The sequence below is a fragment of the Salarias fasciatus genome, chromosome 18 (genome assembly GCF_902148845.1).
Source record: "Salarias fasciatus chromosome 18, fSalaFa1.1, whole genome shotgun sequence".
NCBI lineage: Eukaryota > Metazoa > Chordata > Actinopteri > Blenniiformes > Blenniidae > Salarias > Salarias fasciatus.
This window is the reverse complement of record NC_043762.1, coordinates 15343260-15365601: the sequence shown is the minus strand read 5'-3', so window position 1 is coordinate 15365601 and position 22342 is coordinate 15343260. Positions and strand designations below refer to the sequence as shown.

At 44.4% G+C, this 22342-nt stretch overlaps 1 protein-coding gene across 4 annotated transcripts in view; it reads right to left on the bottom strand.

The window, feature by feature from the left end:
* Positions 1-22342, bottom strand: part of chd7 (chromodomain helicase DNA binding protein 7) — a 73696-nt gene that overhangs the window by 38870 nt on the left and 12484 nt on the right. For 2 of the 4 annotated variants that reach the window (XM_030114881.1, XM_030114877.1), the window contains exons 2-4: positions 15666-17260; positions 14691-15025; positions 7684-8168 (exon numbers count right to left, since the gene is read on the bottom strand). In XM_030114881.1, coding sequence (XP_029970741.1) covers positions 7684-8168; positions 14691-15025; positions 15666-17139 — 2294 coding nt within the window. In that variant the 5' untranslated portion in view covers positions 17140-17260. Of the gene's footprint in view, positions 1-7683; positions 8169-14690; positions 15028-15665; positions 17261-22342 lie in introns of those variants that run through there. The other 2 variants (XM_030114880.1, XM_030114879.1) reach the window with 2 other exon arrangements.

Sequence of the window (22342 nt, the reverse complement as noted above, 5' to 3'; positions counted from 1 at the left end):
AAATCTGGTCCAGTTCGTTGCTGACCTTATCAATCTGTGTCCAGTTATGATATTACAACATTTCTACTAGCAGAAACTAAACTAAATGACAAATCATATTTGGATATTTTGAGAACAAGGCTTTAAGATTCAGTGCATTGAAACGAGGTGAATGATTTCTATATTTTCTGTGGAAACAATCCAAACTGATCACAGCGATATCGAAACAAACATTTGGTGTAATACTGTAAAAACACAATGAATTTCAAAGTTATCAGTTGACAGTCATGAAATGCAAAAATCACTGATATCTTGCAGCTATGAAGTCATAGTAAAGTAAAGGTCTTATTCCACCCATGTCTAAATGCAAACCTGTGCTTGCAAAGACCTTCCAACCTGAGAGCCGTGAAGTTTTGCTCCAGCTTGTGAGGCTAACCTGCTGAATGAACTTTGGATGGCCACAGCTGTGATCTGCCACCACTGATGTTTGTCACTTGAACAAGGAAAGACAACAAGCACCGATGGTGATAAAGAAAAAAGCAGTTCGGAAAAAAAATCTTTTAGAAGAGATTCGTTAGCATTGAGGATTAGTGAAGCTGGCTAATTTGCAAACATGGAACTGGATCCACTAAGGAGTTGGCCATCAAAACTCAACTGTAGTTTCATTTAGGAAACATTTAAAATGTGAACATAATTTGTTATCAGGGTATGAGGAGAACCTTGTTTGCGTGCAGCCTTGCCTACTTACTAAAACAAATGCAAAAAAGTTGTGCATGTGTTGTCTGTGTGTTGCCTTTCCTCGGGAGGTGCCTTCTGCATACTGTATGCCTGGACGTGTCCCGCTCTCTCCCTCCCCTGCTCTGTGCCGGTGTCTCTCGTCCCCTTCCTGCTCTGCGCCGCTCTCCCTCCTTCCCTCCTGCTCACTCCCTTGCTCTCCCTCTACATCTCTCACCCCCTCTCTGTCCCTGGGGCCCTTCTCCTTTCATCCTCACGCCAAGAGCAATCACCATCTCCGTGGTAACGGCTGGTCATGTGACCTGCACCTGTTCCTCTGGCTGGTCGCCACACGCTGGAGCCATCTGGCCACACACACTCACTCATGCACGCACGCACACACTTCTCTACTTGGCTGCCTTCTCCCCTCTCTTCCTCCGAGCTTCTTCATGGCCTCACTCTTCAATAGCACCATCACCTCTCTCCAGCTCGCTCTCTCTCTGCACAGCCCGTCTCTTTACTCATTTCTCCGCTTGAAAACTCTCCAACAACCCATCCCTACCTCTCCCTTTCTGCACGGTTCAGTTTTACATAAATGAATATTTATTATATTGCTGAAAATCTTATTTTTTTTAATCCTAAACATCACTAGCATCACTGCTAGTAATGTTCATACAGTCTGCTTCTTCAACGCGCAACGTCCCCCTCAAAATCCAACGCAACCGTCATCCAGTGACACAAACTGAAAGGTCCACAACAGCTAGTCAGAAGCCTGACAGTCACCAAGTCAAAGAATTACACTTCAGCTGTGACATTTGGACACCAGGCACCCTGTGAGCATCCATTGGGCCAATATGTCGTAAACTGCTTTCCGATCACCTACAGCTCCAATGGATCTGTCCTCCTGCTATTAGCACCACATGTCACAGTCAGCTTGAAGAGCCATGTCTGGTGAGCAGGTATGCTCACTTGACTAAATTGACTTGTTTTTTTTTAACCATCTTTATACTCTAAGAGGCTGCAAATGTGCCTTTGATTACTTGAAAAACTATTATTTTCTTGGCACCAACAATCTATAGGAACAACCTACACAGCAGCCAGATGTGGCTCGAGGCTTCAGCAAATCGAGTCGGCTCCAGCAGGTTCTCCCCCTCGTTTTTTGTGTATCTCGAAGTACCAACAGGGAGATGAACAGCAGTAACATTTGAGGGTAAAGGTCTGCAGAGGGAAAGAAATCACACAACGCAAATCTGGTACGCTCAGGTGAAAGGTATCAATCGTCAAGTCCTTGACCATGGCTTAAAATCATTGGTCTTATGACAGAAAGGAAACATGATCTGAGGATAGTCGATGCCACGGAGGGTCAAATACAGACAATGTGAAACAGTGTCGAAAATGTTATGACTACTGCGTTGCCAAACTCCAGAGCCCGAGTGCTGCTGTGACCTGAAACCAACAACCGTAATGAAGTCCGACGCACTGGAGTACGTCTTATGCAATGAAAAGTGCCAAAATGCAGTCAAACTCACTGCTGTGCAGTCTGTAAACCTTTCAAAGGAGGAACCTTCAGCTTTGGACATTTATATAGTAGGCTACTGCTACTTTATGCATGTTTCCACACTTTGTCAGTGTCTTAAAACAGCCCTAAAACCTGATCCTGGTTTTATAATTCCGTGACTTTAGAAGCAATAGATATGCCAAACATAAAGACTTACATGATTAATACATATTCGATTACCACAGATATCATTTAAACCTATAGGAAGGTAACTTCCAGGTGGAAATTAACTTGTAAGCTGGCAAAACTTTAGAGAAAGCTTTTGCTGATTACAAACTACAGATTAGTAAAAAGAGGTCTTAAAAAATAAATCCAATACACAGAATTTTCAGGAGAGGTTTATATTCCATACCCATTCTAAAAAACGCATACTGTCACAAAACAAGTTAGAAAAGCAAATATGTCAGTCATGACATTACACCACGTCAGGCTTGTCCCATCAGTATGTACTGAAGCTCCTCCCCCACCTTCCTTAAAGTCTTCCAATATCTCTGCTGGATGCTTCCAGGGTTTTTAGCAGTATTCACACATTCCAGCCAGCTGTGGTGCACTGTGTGCAGCTCAGAAAGAAAAGCGAGTTGGGATGCTCTTTCAGAGCAGGATAAAGGAAAGATAGGAAGCAGAGTAGTGAAGGGGAAACGGGGAGCAAATGAGATAAACTAAAGACAAAGAGAAAAAAAAAGTAAGGGTTGGGTGTAAGGAACACCTGCTGCTGTGATGAGTCATCTCACTGAACCTCCACACACACCCTCAAAAATAACAACAAGGCCATAAGGAAACAAACACTTCTCATCTGTGTGCTCAGAAAAGGCTGTATTTGCACACAAGTCTGCAGATACGCACAAAGCGAGGTGCCTGCATGCATGTTTGACTTCTTTGTGTGTACTGCAAACAAATCACCCCTGCACACACACGCACACACACAGTGAGGGAAGGGTGTGGCAGCTGAGAGCGTGTTATTTATAGATGTACTTCCTCTGAGAGAGGTAGACAGGGAGAGAGGGAGTGTGACCAAGAGCGAGAGAAAACTGGAAGATAGAGAGAAAAGGCAAGGTCAAAGGAGAGGAGTGAGCCGACTGGACAAGTAAACCACCCGATTCTCTCTGCGCCGCTCACACACGTGCACACACACACACACCTGTCTGGAGGGCTGACGCTACCAGTAAGGACCACCTCTGAGATTCAAATGCTTTGTTTCTGCTCAAGATTAAGGGTGCATTATTTCACATCATGACACTGGGTGGACTTGGTTCGACTGGGCGGGGAACGCCCCAAATTTTCACACCTTTACATTTGGTTTGGTTTGCTAAAACACTGCACTGTCAGCATGTGAAAAGAACACAGAACGGGGGTGGGGATCAAGATGAAGTATAAACTCAGCTCATTGATTGGCCGGATGTAAAGTGGAAACTTATCCGATTCAGTCGGTATGTTCACAACAAAAACCAATACAGAAAATGTAATATATAGTCCTATGACCATATATCAGAAAGCAGCAGCACTTCCACATGACTCCATGTCTGCCCACGAGACGTTTTTCAACTGTTTCTTTCTGCTTTGTGCCTAGTTCTTCGGATTCGCACTGTTAGCTTTGTTTGTTTCTACCCAAAACACACTGCGCCTTACATTACGTCCCCTCTCTCTCGGTCCGCTGGATAGTCCACTGTGCTTTCACACTGTAGACCAGATCACAGTTCACTTGCAAGTAGGGCACACACTGCGAAACTGGAGTGGACTACCCCTGAAAAGAACTCTGGTCCAGACAAAACCGTGCTCGTGTCAAAGTACCCTATGTTGAACTGTTCAAAAATTTGTGGAGTCTTTTTTCTAACTATTTACTATTTAAAGTGTGTCAAATCTGCAGCAGGCCTAAATAACATAAACATGAGCGTCCGAGAACATTTCCATAATCAAACTGCTATCATTCAATGCAACAGACTGAATCCAAATATGAACCAAAATAGGCTACACAGCCAACCTCATGTCCTTTTAAATTAACGTCAACAAATATGGATTCAGAGCTAATTTAATCTTAAGTTCCTAAAAAAAGAGAGAAAAAGCCTGCAAACATGAAAGAAGCTGTGACAATGCCACAGAGCTGCAAATTAAAGGGAGTGAAAACTTCAGAAGAGCCTGCGTTCAAAGGGTTAAAACACAGCCCGATATCCTGATTACACCGATTAGAGGAAGGGTTCCGTTCGCTCTGAGGTGGTTTATTTGTTCATACTAAAAACACGCACATACACGGCGTGGTGAGAAAGCATGAAGGAGTGTCTTCTGGACCACAAGAAAAACTCTTGAGCTTCAGGCTTACTTCTCCCCCAACATTTTTAGGGATTTAACTTCCAATTGAGCACATAGTTTGATAAGGAAGAAAAGAAAACTAACAGTCATGATTTGTTCTGAAAGACAGCAAAGGAAATATCTCAACTCAAGAGTAATTAACTTAAAAAGCCTTGACATTGGGTAATTTCATTAAAATACACTCATGAAAACACCTACAGGAATATTTTCCAATGGGGAATGAGCCATGACCAATGAGGAGTTCCACTTTACAAGAGCCATGGAAAGGTTCATCCAGAAATACAGATCTGATGGTTCTGCGCTCCGGACAGCTTCAGTCCTCAGCTTGAATGAGAACGATGGGAAGAGAGGAAGTGGGAAGACGGGCAGGGCGGCAGAAAGAAAAAGATGAAAGGGCGCACTTCTGTTTATCAGGAAGAGGTGGGATTGAGGGAGGAGGGGAAGGAGAAAAAAAAAAAAGAATAAAAGAAGATAGTTGGTTGATTGCAGAGGTCCACCATTTTGGAGTAGCAGTGAATGGCCGGCAGCCATTATTATGCTAAATTAACCTGGGAGCTCCAGGCTGCCACTCAAGATGGAGGAAAGCCTGACAACAGATAAGAGCTAGTTTACCAACACACACACACACACACACACATACACACACTCCGAGTTGAGAATGGACTCCCCACCCCCACAGTTCCTCTGCACGCACACACACGCACACACACAGACGAACACACACACACACAGAGTTGTGGCTGTGGAGTGGTCAGCAGCATGGCCCTCATTATCATTAGACGCCATTTTCTGCCACAAAGATTACCAGCGACCCCTCCCCCAACACATGCATGCACACACACAAGCACCAGCCCCCCTCACCGCCTCACACACCAACTTCAGCGCCCCCGCCCTTGGTTCCCCACCCCCGACTCTTTTTTTCCACTGGCCAGCGCATGCGAAAGCACGTTCACGCACACACACACACACACTAACACACACACACACACACACACACCTCCCCCAGTGCTGACCCCGGCCTGCTGCTTCGGCCCTCCCTCTTCCTTGGGATAAAAGAGACCGAGAGGAAAGACAGAGCGAGAGATGAGAGAGAGAGGCAGAGAGAGAAAGAGATGGGGGCCGTCCTGACACATTCCTCAATCCGATCAAGTTTCCAACTTCACAATGAAACTACCACCGAGTCGCTCATACACTAATGCCCTCAGCTCTCCTCGCTCCTGCCCGGTGCGTTAGATGATCTGACATACACCGAGTGGGAAGGAGCATCGGCGTCAGGAGAGATTACAAACCTACAGAACTCTAGAGCTTGAAAAGAGCTGCCCGGAAAATGTGGGGAGAGATAAGATAAAGACAGGAAATGTGTGAAAAAGGGAGGGATAAGACCCGCAAGCACAGTGTAAACAAAGTGAAGGTGATATTGACAAACACTGATAAGTCCAAGAAGAACAATCAAGTTAGTCTATAACCTCAAGGAAGATCTCACTCTAATTGTTTAAAGAATCTGAAATATAACAAAAGGTGTGTGAACAAAACCAATGTGGGCAAAAATCCCAAAAGCTGACACAGCAATTTCTCTGTGCTCCTGTGAACTACAGTGTTGCAACAGATGACATGTTTTATTAATATGAACAGAATCTGGAGATTATTTTGACTGGAAGTTAAATGCTCTGTACAGCTGGGAGACATTAGCATCACTACAATCTCAATTGTGTTTTAAATCACCAGGACCTGCTGCATTGTCTGGAAACTCCTCCCTTCAGAGCCAGGTGCAACATGAGCACATTCACAGCTGGCGTGAGGAAGTGAGGAAGCTTGGCGAGCGCTGTGAAAACTGCCCGTGGAGCTGCAAGCACAGAGGTAGCTGAGCCGGAATAAAAACCTTCACTAAAGTTGGGCCGTTTTCCTTTGTTCTATTAGTCTGATGTGCGTTTGGTGAACAACAAAGTGGACCATTTGGGAATGTGGAGGGCTTTCACCTGGACTCTGCAGCCGCTTTCCTTCCTCACCTGCTGAATTTAGGCCCTGAGCTCCATCGAGGTCGTACGTCTTCACCACAGGCAAACCAGACTCAGATCTGCATGTTCATTCATTAAGCTTTCAAAATCTTGTTTTCACAATGAAGCGATGCCTTTTGGTGACACTGCTGCCAAAGCTTTTTTCTGTGATTCCTGCACATTTGTTTTCTTAATAAAGCTGTTTTCCTATACTTAGTTTAACTTAACTTAAAAATCATAGTACATTTCTGAGGTATATGTACAGGTTAATAATTTTGTTACTGTAATGTAATTTGCAGTTAACCGTTTATTGGGATAATTAAATGGATCATGGAAGTGAAATAGAAATTCTGATCCAATGAAATACACCTTATAAAAAAAATAAAGGATATCATAAATTTTTCAAAATATGCAAACAAAATGTCCATTACAGGCTTTAAATTGGCTCCAACATCTTTCTTCTTTATGAATTTATCCAGCTGAGGGTGTCAATTATGGGCTAATGTGACCCCCAAAAAAAGGCTTTCCTTTAACTTTGAGTCACTGTTCCCTAAACAACAACACACAGTGTGTGTTATATGCTCAGTATATTGCTAAAATTGAAATGACACACTTCGTGATTGAATCGTTGTTTTGCATTGCACATCAGTGAGCCTTCGCAGCAGTGACAGTGCCAAGGTGCCACGAGCGACAAGATGCTGAATAAGAGCAGCGAGTAGTTGTACTTTCCGGATGACCTGCAAAGCTCCAGTGACAGAAGTTTCAACCCTGTTGATCAGTATCTGAAGGGTAAGATGTGATTGATCCTCGGATCGGTCTGTCTCGCGGCCCATGCTCCATGCTCCACTACACCCTGTGATCACTAACTCACACTCGTATAAACACGGTGAGTGGCAGTTCACAGCCCAGAGGTTGTGACCCTTTCGGTTCCCCCTGGTTGGTCCTATGAGTGATGGCTCTAGCGTGTGATGGCTCTAGTGTGTGTTTGAGTTTGTGTATGTGTGTACAATTCCAGGAAAAAAAACTTCTTCACTCACTGATATTAAGATGCATCCACATCAAGCAAAAACACATTTCTGCTTCTTTACTGCAACTACACTCCACAAACATTCACACAGTAGTCAGTGCTCCTACCTGGTTTTCTTGGGAGTCTTGGTCTTGGGCGTGGAGCTCTTGGCTTTCTTCTCCTTGGGCTCCTTGGGCTCTTTGGGGGTCTTGGGTGTTTTGGGCGTTTTGGGCGTCTTAGGGATCTTGGGCTCTTTGGGCTCCTTGCCCTCTACCTTCTCCTTTGGTTTCTTTTTCCGCTTTTTCTTCTCCTCCACCGGTGGTGAACTTCCCTCTACCAATCCTGCAGCGGTAACCTGTCCCACGGCTTCACATCCGGCTGCAGGAAACTCGGACATCACGTCGTCGTCCCTTACATCACCTCCCGCCTTCTTCCCACCTTCATCTTCATCTCCTTCCACTACTTTAGCTTTCTTCTTCTTTTTCTTTTTTGGCTTGGTCTCCTGGTCGCCCGACTTCTCTGTGCTGATAGGCTGGCCGGGGACACCGGCATCAACCGTTGGCCTGTCAGGAACCATCATTGAGGCATCACCTGACGGGTCAGTGGGGGAATGCTGTGTGAAAGATAAGGAGATCATGTTATTCCACAACTCTGTAAAAACACATTCAAATTAACATCCTGTATGTAAAAACACAACCGCACCTCCACAAAAACACACTGAAAAGCAACACTGTACGAACAGTGTCCACATAGGATTATAGTTGCCCACTAAAAACCTAGAAGGCAAATGCTACATGGTACCAGATTTAAAACTGAGAGAGCTTTATCTTTTAAGCGCCAACTAGCTTAAAAAATGTAATCCGTAGAACATTTATATTTAGCATATTTGAAATCAAAGACTTTAATTAGAATTGTAAAGCTACTTACAATAACATTTAAGGGCAACAAATTATTAAACTTTAGTTTTCTAGTTGATTACAGTCAATACAACCTAAAAAAAAAGAAGTACTTTTTGGATCATGGACATGAGGATGACAAATACCGATGTGGTTAATTCTTTTAAAAATGAGTGATCTAGGAAAATGATTAATTTTCATAATATCTTTATCTTCTTGTCAAAATTTTTGCAAGGACTGCATTGTGAGTTACACACTTCAGCTCTAATATAAACATCTCATGTGCCACAAGATGTGTCTGAGGATGTTTTCCTTCAACATTGGTTTGCCCCGAACTGCCTGTCAGTCAATCCTCATACATTTTCTGCAGAGTGGGGGTTGAATCTGTCAGTAATGGCAGACCAGAGAGCAGGGGAGGAAGAAGAGATCCATCCATCCATCCATCCATCCATGCGCACTACTGCCACCTCCTCCCTCTCCTTGACTCCCTGTTGCTACAGTTTCCGCCCCCCTCCTGCCTCCTCCTCCAGCAACCTAACCTTAGTAAACAAACCGGCTGACACCTCATTTTTCCTCCTCCTTTGCGCTCCTGCAGAATAAATCCTTTCTCCTTGCTTCTTCTCCCTCCACCTCCTCCTCTTTGCTCCCAAGTAAGCTTTCTGTGACAGGAAACTGGTTACCAGCTGTTGGGAACCTCTCCAGCTGCCTCTCCTCCCTCTCCCTCTCTTCCAGCCCTCCCTGCCTCCTCCTTTCTCTCTCTCCAGCTGCTCAGGGTCCCAGTAGCAGATGGGAAATCAGGCATCATGACACGAATAAATTATCTCCATACTTCAAAAAGGCGCAGCGAGGGAGTATGTGTGTGCGTGTCATACGAGAGCGAGAAGACTATGCCTTTGAGAGTTAGTGCTCGTGTGCATGTGTTACACATGTGCACTTCTGCATGTGTCAGTGTGTCAATGAGGTGTGTGTGAGAAGGAGCAAGTGTACAGCAAAATGCCACAGCAGCAGCTTCGTCTTCGCACGTTGCACACTTAGCGTAGCTCGCCCCGCATGAAGGAGGAAAGAGTTGGGGTGCCATCACTGAAAGTCCACTTCCATCAGGAGAATGCTAATGCGCGCACGCACACACGCAGGGGAACTGCTGCAAGGTCACACACCACACAAACCTCTGCACACGTGCACACAAACACCTGCTGACACACACGTAAACTGAGCCATTTAGACACACAAATGGGGGAGAGAGGGAGGGTGGGGTGTCGATGGTGGAGAGAGAGAGAGAGAGAGAGAGATGGTTGAGGGGGATGTGGTGCCAAGAGATAAATCTGTCCTCCTGCCAAGCTTCCGAGATAATCAATCACACCAATGACAATGGAGACACACACAGTGTGTACACAAACAATCTCACACACACACACGCGCACGCACGCACGCGAGTGCTGCGTCAGGTTTGGTGTTCTGCAGAGTGAATTTAGCTCAGTTTACTTGTACTGGTTAAAATCCAGTTCTCTTGTCAGCAAACAAAGATTTCAACGTCCTCTACTGAAGGACCGCCACCATCCACTGCCGGAGCAGATTTGAAATATCAGCGATGGTTGCGTTTGACAAATGAAGATCGCTCATAAATGAACATAAATAAGACGGTAAAAGGCGAGTATGACAGAATTAGGGTAGGCGAATGGTGTTTTTCGGTGCATTTCATGTAAGGGTTGACAGGGGAGAGATAAAAGATGAATGTGAGTGACAGTGCTGAGGATACTGATGGAGGGATAGACTTCGAAGAAAAGCACCAATAAAGAAACACTTAAAGGCTCTTGACCAGCACCATCAATTTATCCAGCCGTTCCAAGCAAAGACTGGACAGTCATGCAAGATTCATCCCAGACTGGGCCTGATCTCCATTTGTCCTTTTATAATGATTAAAGATTTTAATACTACTAGGGAATCTGATGAGCTTCTGATTTTAGTCGCATTATTATTGGAATCACAAAACTTATTCCTGATGCGCCTCAATTTTCATCAGTAATTGGATCTCCATTAAATGAGAACTTCTACTTCAATGCCTCATTGCCTTTCAACACATTCATTATGTCACCCCTGGTGGCACATCAGGTGAAGCATGGACCTCGACTGTGAGGGATCCAGGTTCGAATCCCAGTAGCAGCCGGAGGACCATGTGGTGTGAAATCTCGCCAAGTCCATAGATGGTGGTGTGGTGACCTCGGGAATACAGAGCAGCTTAAAAATATTACTTTCTGATTTGAAACAAGGGCTTTAATTTTTGAATCAAAAGAGTATTTATAGGTGATCACAGACTTACGTAGACCTGAAGTGGCATGGCTTCCACACACAGGTAATTTTCCACATGCTGTTCACAGAGCTGCCCTGTCTACAGCTTCTCAATACAGCTCTGGGTGGTGGTTTAAGAAATTACATCTTTACAAAGTGACACATTCAAGAAAAACTGGTTTTAACACAACTATGGTTAAAGTTAGCAAACGATACCTGTTACAACAAATACCAAAGAATGGCATGGCCAGAAATCTGGTAGAATGACAGATTATTTTTATTTTTTTTAGATTTTACTTTTATTATGCTGCTGGACTATTGGTTGTAGGTGGTTCTGTATTTTCCTTTTTAAACCAAGAAATATATCACATCCCTAAAGGACTGACATAGAATCCAACTTCAAAAACTATTCTTGAAAATTAGAGATAAACTGTAAATTTCTTTTAGTATTGCATAGTGATAGATAGTTCTTCTCAGATTGCTTGGAAAGGTAAACTACATTCACACTGCACGTAAAAATGCCCAATTCCATTCATTTGCATGGTTGTTCACCATATGATTCAAAGGCAAATGTCATCACACTCCAGTATGAACAGTCTCGAAGTGACGCACATTGGCAGACGATGATGCAAACTGACATGCAGAATGTTGTTCTAATCAAAGCAAGTGTGGATACTACAAGCCAGCTATGACGATCAATTCTGAATTTGTGCAATAAAACCCTATGAAAATCACCAAACGAATAAAGGAAGAGAATAAGTAAAGAAAAGGGTTCAAACTTTAACAACAGGCCTTTGTGGAGCAGTGACTGTCACCTTTGTGCACAATCAATTCAGATTTTGGTCACCATTGACTGAAATGTGAACAAACCCTTAATCTCAACGATCACATCAGATGCATAAAACAAATGCCTAATAATGCAGAAGTCACAAGTTCAACTATTTAATGTGCTGCCAGTAAATGCTCTAAAACATCTTATTGACTTCCTCCTTAGTAACGAAACCACTTTGGCAGAGCGATAACAGTTGTTTGGAAAACATTTAAACACCTAACTTTGGCCAGACATGTTTCAGACAGAAAATAACATGGACTGAGGGTAGTGGGTACAAATTCTGCTATCATGGATGCTGTCACTGAATTAAAGCACATTTTTTTAAAGAAGTACGTTCATTATTATTTGCATTGAATTTGAATGCCAGCACTTTTTTTTTTTTTTTTTGCAGCGCCTAAGGTTGAGGTGTGAATAAAAATGCCTTCTATCCTTGCAGGTAATTATGGTGGGATTCATAATTACACCAAGGTGGCCTTTGAGCGCGAGAGCAAAACATTTCATAATCATTACCATAATTAGATGTCCACATTCATTCCTCAATATGCTTTTATTACATCTACAATCTTGTCTTGATATTTGTTGTGTCTGATGCCCGGACTGAATACATACCGACTTATATTTGGACTTCTAAGCTGAGGTTAAATGAGCCATATGTTGACATAAATACAGCACGCCACATGCCACTGTTCTCTCAGAAAACATTGTTTTTGCCTATAGTCAATGTGAATTAAATCTCAATGTTCCAATCTATTTTTAAACAAAATTGAATTAAAAAAAAAATGTTTCTCCTACTGTCCATGCTATTGATAACAGATATTCAATCAAGGTATCTACAGAATTAAATCAATTCCTTGTTCAGACGCCAACACACTCTATGCAAGTGAGGTCGGCTTTGCTGCAAAACCAAGATGACACAGACTGCTGAAGACCACCTCATGAAGGCAAAGGCACCGTCTGTCTGCAATAGAAACCTTTCAGAGTGAGGATGCAGCCACAATATCTGCTGGTTTCTCACACTGCAAGTTTTTGAAGATTTGTATTTCGAGTGTTCCTTGAGATGGCAAGACTGGTGACGTGCATGTCGGTTTCTGTTTAGGTGGAAAGATGAAACACTGTTCACATTAGACCACAAGGGGAAGAACACAGGTGAAACTAGTTGTGCTGGTGTGTACATTTCTCTTTAAAACATAGAGGAAACCTATCATTCAGTGCATGTGGTTTAACCATTCTGTTTGTTGGAATCAGCACAAACAGAGGCGACGGCTAAACATGAAAGCATTTCCTCGAAGCTGCAGAACCCCGGCAAGCTAGATGGTATAGCAGCTCGCCGGGTGCGTGCATAAGCGGGGGGAGGGGCGAGACAGGCATGTTATATGTCAACTCGAGTGCTGCACGCAATATAGTGTGTGCAGTGTGTGTGTATGTGTGTGCGAGATGTAGAATAAAGGTCACAGCACAGCACTCTGCCAGAGCTGTGACCTTGAGCTGCTGACGAAGGCACGTGTGCATGTGTGTGTGCATGTGTAATAACCATGCTTAGTGAACAGATGGAGCTTAGAGTACCAGACATACAGTCATCATGACTGACTGACCTGCTTGGTGTGTGTATATGTGCGCGCGTCTTTCTAACAAGTGCATCATGAGGCTCACAGAGAACCCCCGTCCTGTGCCACAGACGTACACACACCGCTCTGAGTACTCGTCTAGTTAGGCTATCCTATTTCCTAAGGCACATTCACCACCGCTCTCCAGACCACACTCACGGTGTGTGCATGTAACGACGGGGGCTGCCGGGCCTGCAGCTAAAGTCAGGACGGCGCATGCAGCGCGCCCCGGCGCGGAACGGGGCTCACCAGTCAACCTGGCATCTAGGTCAGGAGTGCTGGATAAATTAAGTGTGACGGCTGAAATGTCAACCACAGAACACAGCGTCGCAGGCTTGGAGGTGGGGAACAGTGAGAGAGGGGAGGGGAGCGGTGTGAAGAGAATACGAGGGCTGGCTGCATGCGTGTGTGTGTGTGTGTGTGTGTGTGTGTGTGTGTGTGTGTGTGTGTGTGTGTGTGTGTGTGTGTGTGTGTGTGTGTGTCCACAGGGCTGCTATTGTGTATGAATGGGTCAGTGGAGAAAGGGGGCTTTGAGCAACAAAACAAGCTAATGGAAGGCGAGGGCACGTGACAGGCAGTAGCGATGCTGCATGCTCACACACATGAAAACATGGCAGTTGCCATTGAGAACTGCTAACCTCTTCCCACCAGTCCTTCCCTCCTCCTCCCCCCACCCCTTCCCTTCTATGAGAGATCCCTGACTCCCTCTCTTGAGATCTTTGCTTGTTTTCCCACTTCTTTAGTCTTAGTGTTTCTCCCCTCCCCCAAACTCTTAATCACCCCTTTAGATTCTTTTTTTATTATTATTTTTTTGAACTCCACACTGTCTCCCTCTTTTCTAAACTAACTGTCTCACTGCACATCCTGCTACACAACATTAACTGAGTGATGACACCCCTGAAATCCACAAGACAAACAGTGGGACAGACATGCAGAGAGAGAGAAAACGGAAAGAGAGGAGACGGGGAAGAGGGAGAGACAGGAAGGGAGGTTTCCTCCACAGAGGAGGGGGAGAGTGGGAGCAAGAGGAGGGGAGATTATGCTGGTGGCGCCTCTGTGTGCACATGTGCGCGTGTGCGTGCGTGCATGTGTGTGTTGCACACGTGTCTAAGGATATGAAGCTCACAGGAAACAAACAGCTGCAAAAATCCATTTCCCCACACACACACACACACACACGGAAATACAACCACACACAAGGCCGAGAGTAGACACAAAAGGCAAAAAAGTACACACTGATATGCGCACGCGCACAGAACCCCACTGAACCAGAGCCTAATGCACCGCTGTGCTCTCAAATGTCATGAACACACACATTTATGCACACACACCACACACTTCCCTTAGACTCCAAACACACACATTCCCCCACCCACATGAAAAATAAACATTCACATGAAATACACCCACACACAAAAACAAATGCACAGACTTCAGCTCTCAGACACACACACACACACACACACACACACACACACACACTTCATACTACATCAAAGTGTTTGATGAAGCCTTACCTGTATGTGAGGCACTTTTTGTGGGGTAAGAGGGGGTGAGGAGAGCGGGTGGGAGGTGGAAGGCGGAGGTGCCCACGGGAGGGAGCCCTGGTTGGTGGGAGGAGGCGTGCTCTGCAGGTGGTGTTGATGTGGGGGTAGATGCGAGTGCTGTGTCTGTGCGCTCTGGACAGGCGGTGCTAAACCCTGGTTTGGGGCCGGGGTTACATGTTGACCAACAGGTGGACCCTGGAAAGCCATGGGAGTAGGTTGCATGGGCTGTCCACTTCGAGAGGCCGGCTGCTGTGCCTGGAGCAGACGCTGGTCTCCCCCCTCTCGAACAGGAGCTTCATGAGGCCCTGCAAAAAGAAACGGGAGAGGACATGTCGCTGGTTGAATGAACAAACCAAAATGTGACCAGTACACCAGTTTTTGCAGTTACAACACTATTAAAGAGAGCATATTGTCTCAAAATAACTTCTAAGATGAGCCTCACTAAATGAATTCATAGCAAATTAGCAAGCTAATTTCTTAAAAAAAAATTCAACTGACTGACGACTCGTATTAATTTAATTTCTGATATTACCCACAATCAGCACTGCTCTAAGCAAGATCTGCTGCATCATCCAACTTCTACCTGGCCATTGAGGGTGCAAAAAAGTTCAGATTTTTACATTTCTTTTACTGCTCCTCAATACTGTCATACTTTCAGAGTTCCACAATTTTAGTGAGGAAAAAAAAAAACATTCACACAGGAAACAACATGGCACAATGTTCACAACCATCTGTCTAATCCAAAGTAACTCTAGCAGCTCTGTTCTGTATTTATACACTGTATGCAGGGCATATGAACAGCAAATGTCAAAAAGCCTCTTGTTTTCATTTCTCAATATTACAGATGGCCTACCTTCCTATTTCTCTGTTCTATTTGTAAACGTTGCTGGAAGAATTTGTTCTGAATTGGTGCCAAAAAAGTTATTTATCTGAAACTCCAATTACCTTGCTGTTGCTGAAGCTGAGGCCTGTTTGGTCCCATTTGTGGACCACGCTGTGGCCCCATGCCGGGATACATCTGTCCTGCATTGGGGGGCATGTTGTGGGGCTGCTGGTGTTGGGCATGTGGGGCAGAGTGTGGTGTTTGGGGAGTTCTCTGTGGATGTGCCATGGCATTGGGTGAAGACTGCATGGCTGTGTAGGCAGCGACATCGGGGGGCCCAGCCAGTCCAGCACTAGGCGGCCTGCCCTGTGGGGGCGGTGGGGTTGGAGTTCCCAAAACCCGCATGGGGGACATGGAAGAGGGGGAGGGGTAAGATCCCTGAGCTGGGGGTGCAAGGTGGGACTGGGGTTGGTTTTGGGCCTGTGGCAGATTCTGGGGGTGCTGGGGATGGTTTAGGGGGTGCATAGGCTGGCCCTGCTGCCCTGCCTGCGGCTGCATTGGGGCAGAATGGGTCTGATGGGGTTGGGGTTGGTGTGGTGGTCCAGGGGGATATCTCTGTGCCTGTTGCCCTGGTGCTGGTCCTGATCCCTGGTTGAACCTCTGGCCAAGCTGCCCTGGTCCCATAGCCTGGCTGGTGTTAGTGCTCACATTAGCATTAGCACCCTGGCCCATCCCAGGTCCCATAGCTCCATACTGGGCCTGATAGCCTGGGTACTGTGCACCTCCAAATCCTGCCATGCCTTGTTGGTGCTGGTGGGGGAGTGGAGGCTGTCGGGAGGGGGAGTGTGGGTATCTGGGTGTGTGGCCCATGTTGGGATAGGCCTGGGGTTGTTGCTGAGGCTGGGGGTGTCTCATCTGGGCTCCTCCCATTCCAACATGTCCCAAGTAGTGAGATGGATCCTGAGCAGGGGGAGGTGCCATGCTCTGTGGAGGGTAGCGTTGGTTCATGCGAGCTGCATTCGATGTAGGTTGACCTTGCATCCCACTGTAGTTGCCTTGAGACATCTGGTAGCCCCCCATCTGGTTGGGACCACCCCCTGCTTGTGCTGGAGCCTGTGGATAAGCTGATCTGTTTTGCTGTTGCTGGCCCCAAACGCCACCCCCACCTCCTCCTGCCCCAGCATCACCCTGGTACCCATGGTGGGGGTTGCCAGAGTTAGCCTGGGTATTATGGTAGTGGGAAGCTAAGCCATTCATGGTTGCATTCACATTCGGCTGCCCCTGGCTGGGACCATTCTGGGCCATCATTCGTCCTCCAGGGCCACCAGATTGATCGTAGCCTGTATAGGGACCATGGTCATACATCTGGCCCAATTTAGGCTGCCCCGGGCCGGGACCAGCGCCATGCATCATCCCCTGGTGGTAGCCTCTGTTTCCCTGGTGCTCGTGGTTCAGGGAAGGGGTAGGTTGCTGGGCTAGTGGGTTGGATTGACCAGCGGCTGGCTGTTGAGGAAAGCAATCTCCTAAACCATCTAATCCATCTGAGAACAACCCTGCATCATCCCCAAATAAACTCAACATCCCTGGGTCCGCCATGGCTGGGTGGGGGGCCCGCAGATGCCGGGGACTTGATGGAGGGAGGTGTGTTGTGCAGTGAGGAGCTAATCAGATAGCTGCTAATTTGAAGCCTTCTACACCATGGTCCTCATTAAGGTTCCTAGAGAGAGATGCAGAGGGAGGGGGGGGGGAGAGAGAGAGAGAGAGAGAGAGAGAGAGAGAGAGAGAGAGAGAGAGACAAACACTGGAATTAGCAGAAGTATTTATGGGGGCAAAGGCTTCAAATCAACCGCCAGATTACAGTTCCTGTAACTTCAAGTGTAAGCCAATAAGAAGTCATTCGCAGACATTATCGCTAATTGACGACAGTTGGTCTTCAATGACTCTTTTTTTTAAATTATAGGTCAATACCGTAAATGTCGGACATCTACTCTATCTAAATGACTGAGTTTAGCTTCTGAGATACGGAATGAAAGAGGTCTCTGAAAAAAACTGAGCTGGTAAAACGTCAAAATACAATGTGTTTTATGATGTGATAGATGAACGTGACTCTTGATACTTTGTTTATTCGATCCAAGAAATTACAATGACATTTCACCACTGCAAACGAAAATTATGACCTTTCTCTAGAAAAACATTAAGGCTCAATGAAAGTTACACGTACGCATGTTGCAGTTACGTTTTTGCCAGTAATCCATGTGATTATGTGAAAATAAACTCTAAGAACGAGTTTCTCAAACTATTGAAAGAAATACTTAAGTTGCTAAGACTACTGTAACAGAGGCTTGGCTGGGCAATACCTTGCTAAGCAGGCCTAACAAGCTGTTGGCACTTTCATAGCAACATTTAGAAAGACTTGGTGAGAACTATGTAACCAAATACATTTTGTTTAGCTTTTCTAACAAAAAAAAAAACATTTTTTCAAAAAAAACTTGTAATCACACAAACAACAGTGTTAAGATTAAAGCAGTTTGTAATCAGCAGCAAAAATATGAAGTGTGTGTATGACTAATACTGGTCAAAAAAAAAAAAAAAAAAAAAAAAAAAAATCAACAAGTAATTTTTAGACTCAGTTGGCTATCTTGAGGCATCGAATGATCTCAACATTTCAGTAAGTTAATCACTTGCAAGCTCCCCAGAAATTAATGAGACCAATTGAAAAACAGGAAAAACTTTTTTCCACATTAACTCACCCTGAAACACACAATTCAAGTTAGCACAACACAAAAACACCCTCCCCCACTTCTATTTTACTACCAAACAAAAGAACTTCTTTCTTTTGCAACACACACTTGGAGTCATTGAGAGAGAGCAAGTGTGTGTGCGTGTGTGTCTGTGTTTCTGTGCGTGTGCATGTGCATGTTAGAACAAAGGGCCCAGCAGATGCAACTCTGTTTGAACAGCAGCAGCTGCCGTCCAGCCAGCCAGGAATCAGCCAGCCAACAAGATCGTAAGCTTACCCTCTACACCGGTCACTCAGTCGTTAGCTACTCAAGTCTGCGACCAATCCAACTGGCCTACTGACCAGTCTGTCACTCCCAGCAGATGTTTCAAAACCTGGGAATTTAGCACCTGCTAGATTTGAGTACCAAAAGAAGCAAACTGTACTCGCATGTTGAAGGAAAGAAAAAAAAAAACAAAAAACTACACAGCATGGAGACTGGTTTGATAACGCAACACACCCAAGTTGCAAGATTGAGGGTGAACGTAGGTGGATCTAAGCATGCATCAATGAATGCAAGTAAAGACGACCAGGGCAGGGACGTGGTTGGGGAGATTCGCTTGTTGCTTCAACAAAGAGGAAAAACAACACCCAGGCCAACTTACACCAGTGTAGACATCCCTTCCCCACCCCCCTTGCTTCTTTCCTCCTCCACATTTCAATCCCACCATTTTTCCAGAACGTCTTATTGGTTCATTACAGAGCACAGCAGGTACGGGGATGAAATGTTTCATTATCTACTTGGACAGAAAGGTCAGCAACCATTAGCAAACATTTTCAATAAATATTTTGTTCCATTAAAGGCTATTGTCGCTCGATAAAGGGTCCAACAATTCACTTATATCAATCCAACAATATTATGTCAAGGCAGCACCAGGAACTTGAGTCACAAGTCATCACTTTTAGCAGCAGGCTAACAGCTGGCTTTTCCTGCTCAGGCATATCCCAGCATGCACCGACCAAAGAGGTGGGCCACATCCTGGACAGCTCACGTGTCGATCACAAGAGCTACGAGCCTACATTTGGTAAAGTCTGCATGCAGGGTAGCAGCGCTGTTTGTCAAAATTATGACCATAGTTCACATAAACCCTGCTGCTTCCTGTCGCAAGGCAGCTGTTTTCTCTTCAGATTTACTCAACAGGATAAAACTGTTAGAACTGATTGGTCCACCAGCCTTTCATTCCTTCCACCATCTGCTATTGCCAGAAACTCAGAACACTATAAAAACCACTTCCAGTAATCCAGAAAACACTCCTCCTGTACATTATGGAAAGGAAAAAGAAAAGGTATGCACTGGTACTCTCAAAAGGCTTCCGAAAGTACCATTTTGGTGTAGACAGGAAGTTAGTTGACCGTTTCAAATCACCTAGTTTATAAGCCAATGCTAATTCTTTGTGACCCAAATGCTCCCTAATGAGATTCATAGAAGTCCTCGTGCACCATCATCAGCGTACCTGCTCTACAATGTGTAGGCTCTCATTGACAAAAGAGAATACCTATTCAGCAACCCACATTACATTAGCATGACACTGGAATACAGGGGGGGAAAAAAAGCCTTCCTTCAGGCCATCCTTCCTACTGGAAGCCTCCACAATATATGATGGGAACACACGCCGTTGTTGTGTAAATAGCATTAACAAGTCCTTTCCCCCTATGTTTCTGTGAACCACAAACACGGCTTTCTGCTAAATAACTCTCTTCAACAGGAGAGCGACTGCAACACATGCGAATACATTCATCATGGTTATATTTGAAGCTTCATCCAGACTACTAAGATGCAGTTGTCTCTCCAGGTTATGACTGTTCTGGATGTATGTGCCATGTTAACGCTATTTCTGATAGTGGACAAGCTGTTGACTTCACTTAGCCTCCAGTTCAAGCAAATGGTTTTGGTTCACAGCAGCAGTCTGTAACTACAGGTCAACAGACATGGACAGAAATACGGCAGAATCACAGTTTAATTTCAACTTAAATCACTGACTCGTCAGTAAGGCTAGTGCATGACTAGAAACACCAGGGGAGACAAATTCAGTAACTATTGATTACACGACAGTTTCACTACAGGGCACCGTTGAGGATTCGAGTATTAGGGCAGAGGTGAAAATACAACACGTTACATAATAGACAAAAAAAAAAAAAAAAAGAAAAGAAAAAAAAGCTGGTTGGCCACAAGTTTCACTTCATCAATGCCCCCTAATTTAGCCTTCCTGTGCTAATGGATGGATGGATGAATGCTTTTTCATCCCCATAGGAAAATTCAGCTTCAGCAGTGTCAACACGCGATAGAACAAAATCAAATTTAAAAAAATAAAGACATCAGACAAATGAATCACAAGTTTAACCATGACAGAATTAAATCTCAAAACTGGTGAATCAGAAGGCAAAAAACATCTTGAGCATGTTTGAAAGCAATCAAGTGTCAGAGGTCAAGTTGAATCATTTTTCAAACAAATGCTGAAATGTCCCATTTAAACATGAAAAGTGGCGATTTCAAACTGAATGAAAATGTTTAACTTAAAAAACTAAAAAATAACCACTGAATAAGCGACCATATTCAGTAACTTATGCATGACTTTATAAATACTGACTTAAATAAAAAAAACAAGTCTTCGTCCAACAGCCTCTGTAAAAAACAGCTGGGACATATGCACTGAGAACAGAAAACTACAACACACAGCCCAAAAAACTTGCACGTCATAATAGTGTCCGCATGCAGGGTGTATTGTAGGATGGTATAACCTAAAGCGTGGGCCACACTTAACAGAAATTATAGTCTCGACATTTTCAAAGTAGAAATTGTGAGATATTTGTGACTTTTATCAATTTTAAACCACTCAGCAAACATATGCAATTTTAGAATTGGCATAACAGCACGCTTAAAATCTGTCAGTTCAAACTTCAAAAGCACATCTCAGGGTGTTCACATACAACTACATCCACCCGATCTTATCCTAGTCTTATATTTATGGACCCTTTCCTAAACCCTTCTAATGAATGACTAATATTTAAGAACTATGAAATTCTCTGACATTGCTAAAAGTAGCAAAGACGGGTGTAAATATTGTGAAAACTATCTCCACATGTAGTTTGTATTATATGTGCAAATGCGAATGTGCAAGAAAGCAGTATTGCAGTAACAATTATGATAGGAAATTCATTTTCACTATACTCAACCAACAGGTAAAAAGGTTATCAGCCCCATATAGAGCAGCAATGATGAATGGGGAATGTGTGTCTGGGCTTGGCTCAGATATCATTTGTGTCATCTCCTCTTCACCCCCATCTTGACACCACTTTTCTTTCACCTGACACAATCTGATAAGGGCAGGTCTCAGACATTCCCTGTTTAAGGTCTCCATGAGTACCACTTGCGTAAAATCTGCAAATACACCTATAGAAGAGCTTCAATTTATGTGTTCCACTTTTGTGATCAGTTCCATATGCAGACACAAACAAATGGCAATGACACACGTGGTTTGTGATGTTGCTGTTGTGTGGTTCTATGATTCTATTCCATCTTCACTGGAATACTGGGGGGACTGACGTCCACCTCTGTTTCTCTGAGGTCTACCTCCGTAAAGAGGTTAACAATATCTATTAGACGAAGAATTGCCGAAGGATTGTTTATCTACAGAGGAAAATCTAAACAAGAAATTCAAGATATTAAGTTTGATTAATTTTCAATAAAATCAGTGAAAAAAATTATTGTAATTCATCGGAGCAAAAAACTGGTTAAAGAATGAATCAGTCACTGCATCAGAAAACTTGCCACTAGATTATAACGCAAGCAGCAGTTATACAACGCTACTACATTTCATTCACTGCAGGAAGGGGAAAAAGTTGAGAGTTTGTCTGGCAGGTGAGAGTAATTGAATGTAATTTCACATCCTTTGCAGCGAGTTACTATGAAGGCAACTGATTTCCTGTCAGCTCTGTCAGATGCACACCACATTAGCCCACCAATTGCACAAAACAAAATAAATGCAGCCGCACAAGCAGTTTTCTGGCTACTGTATGCTT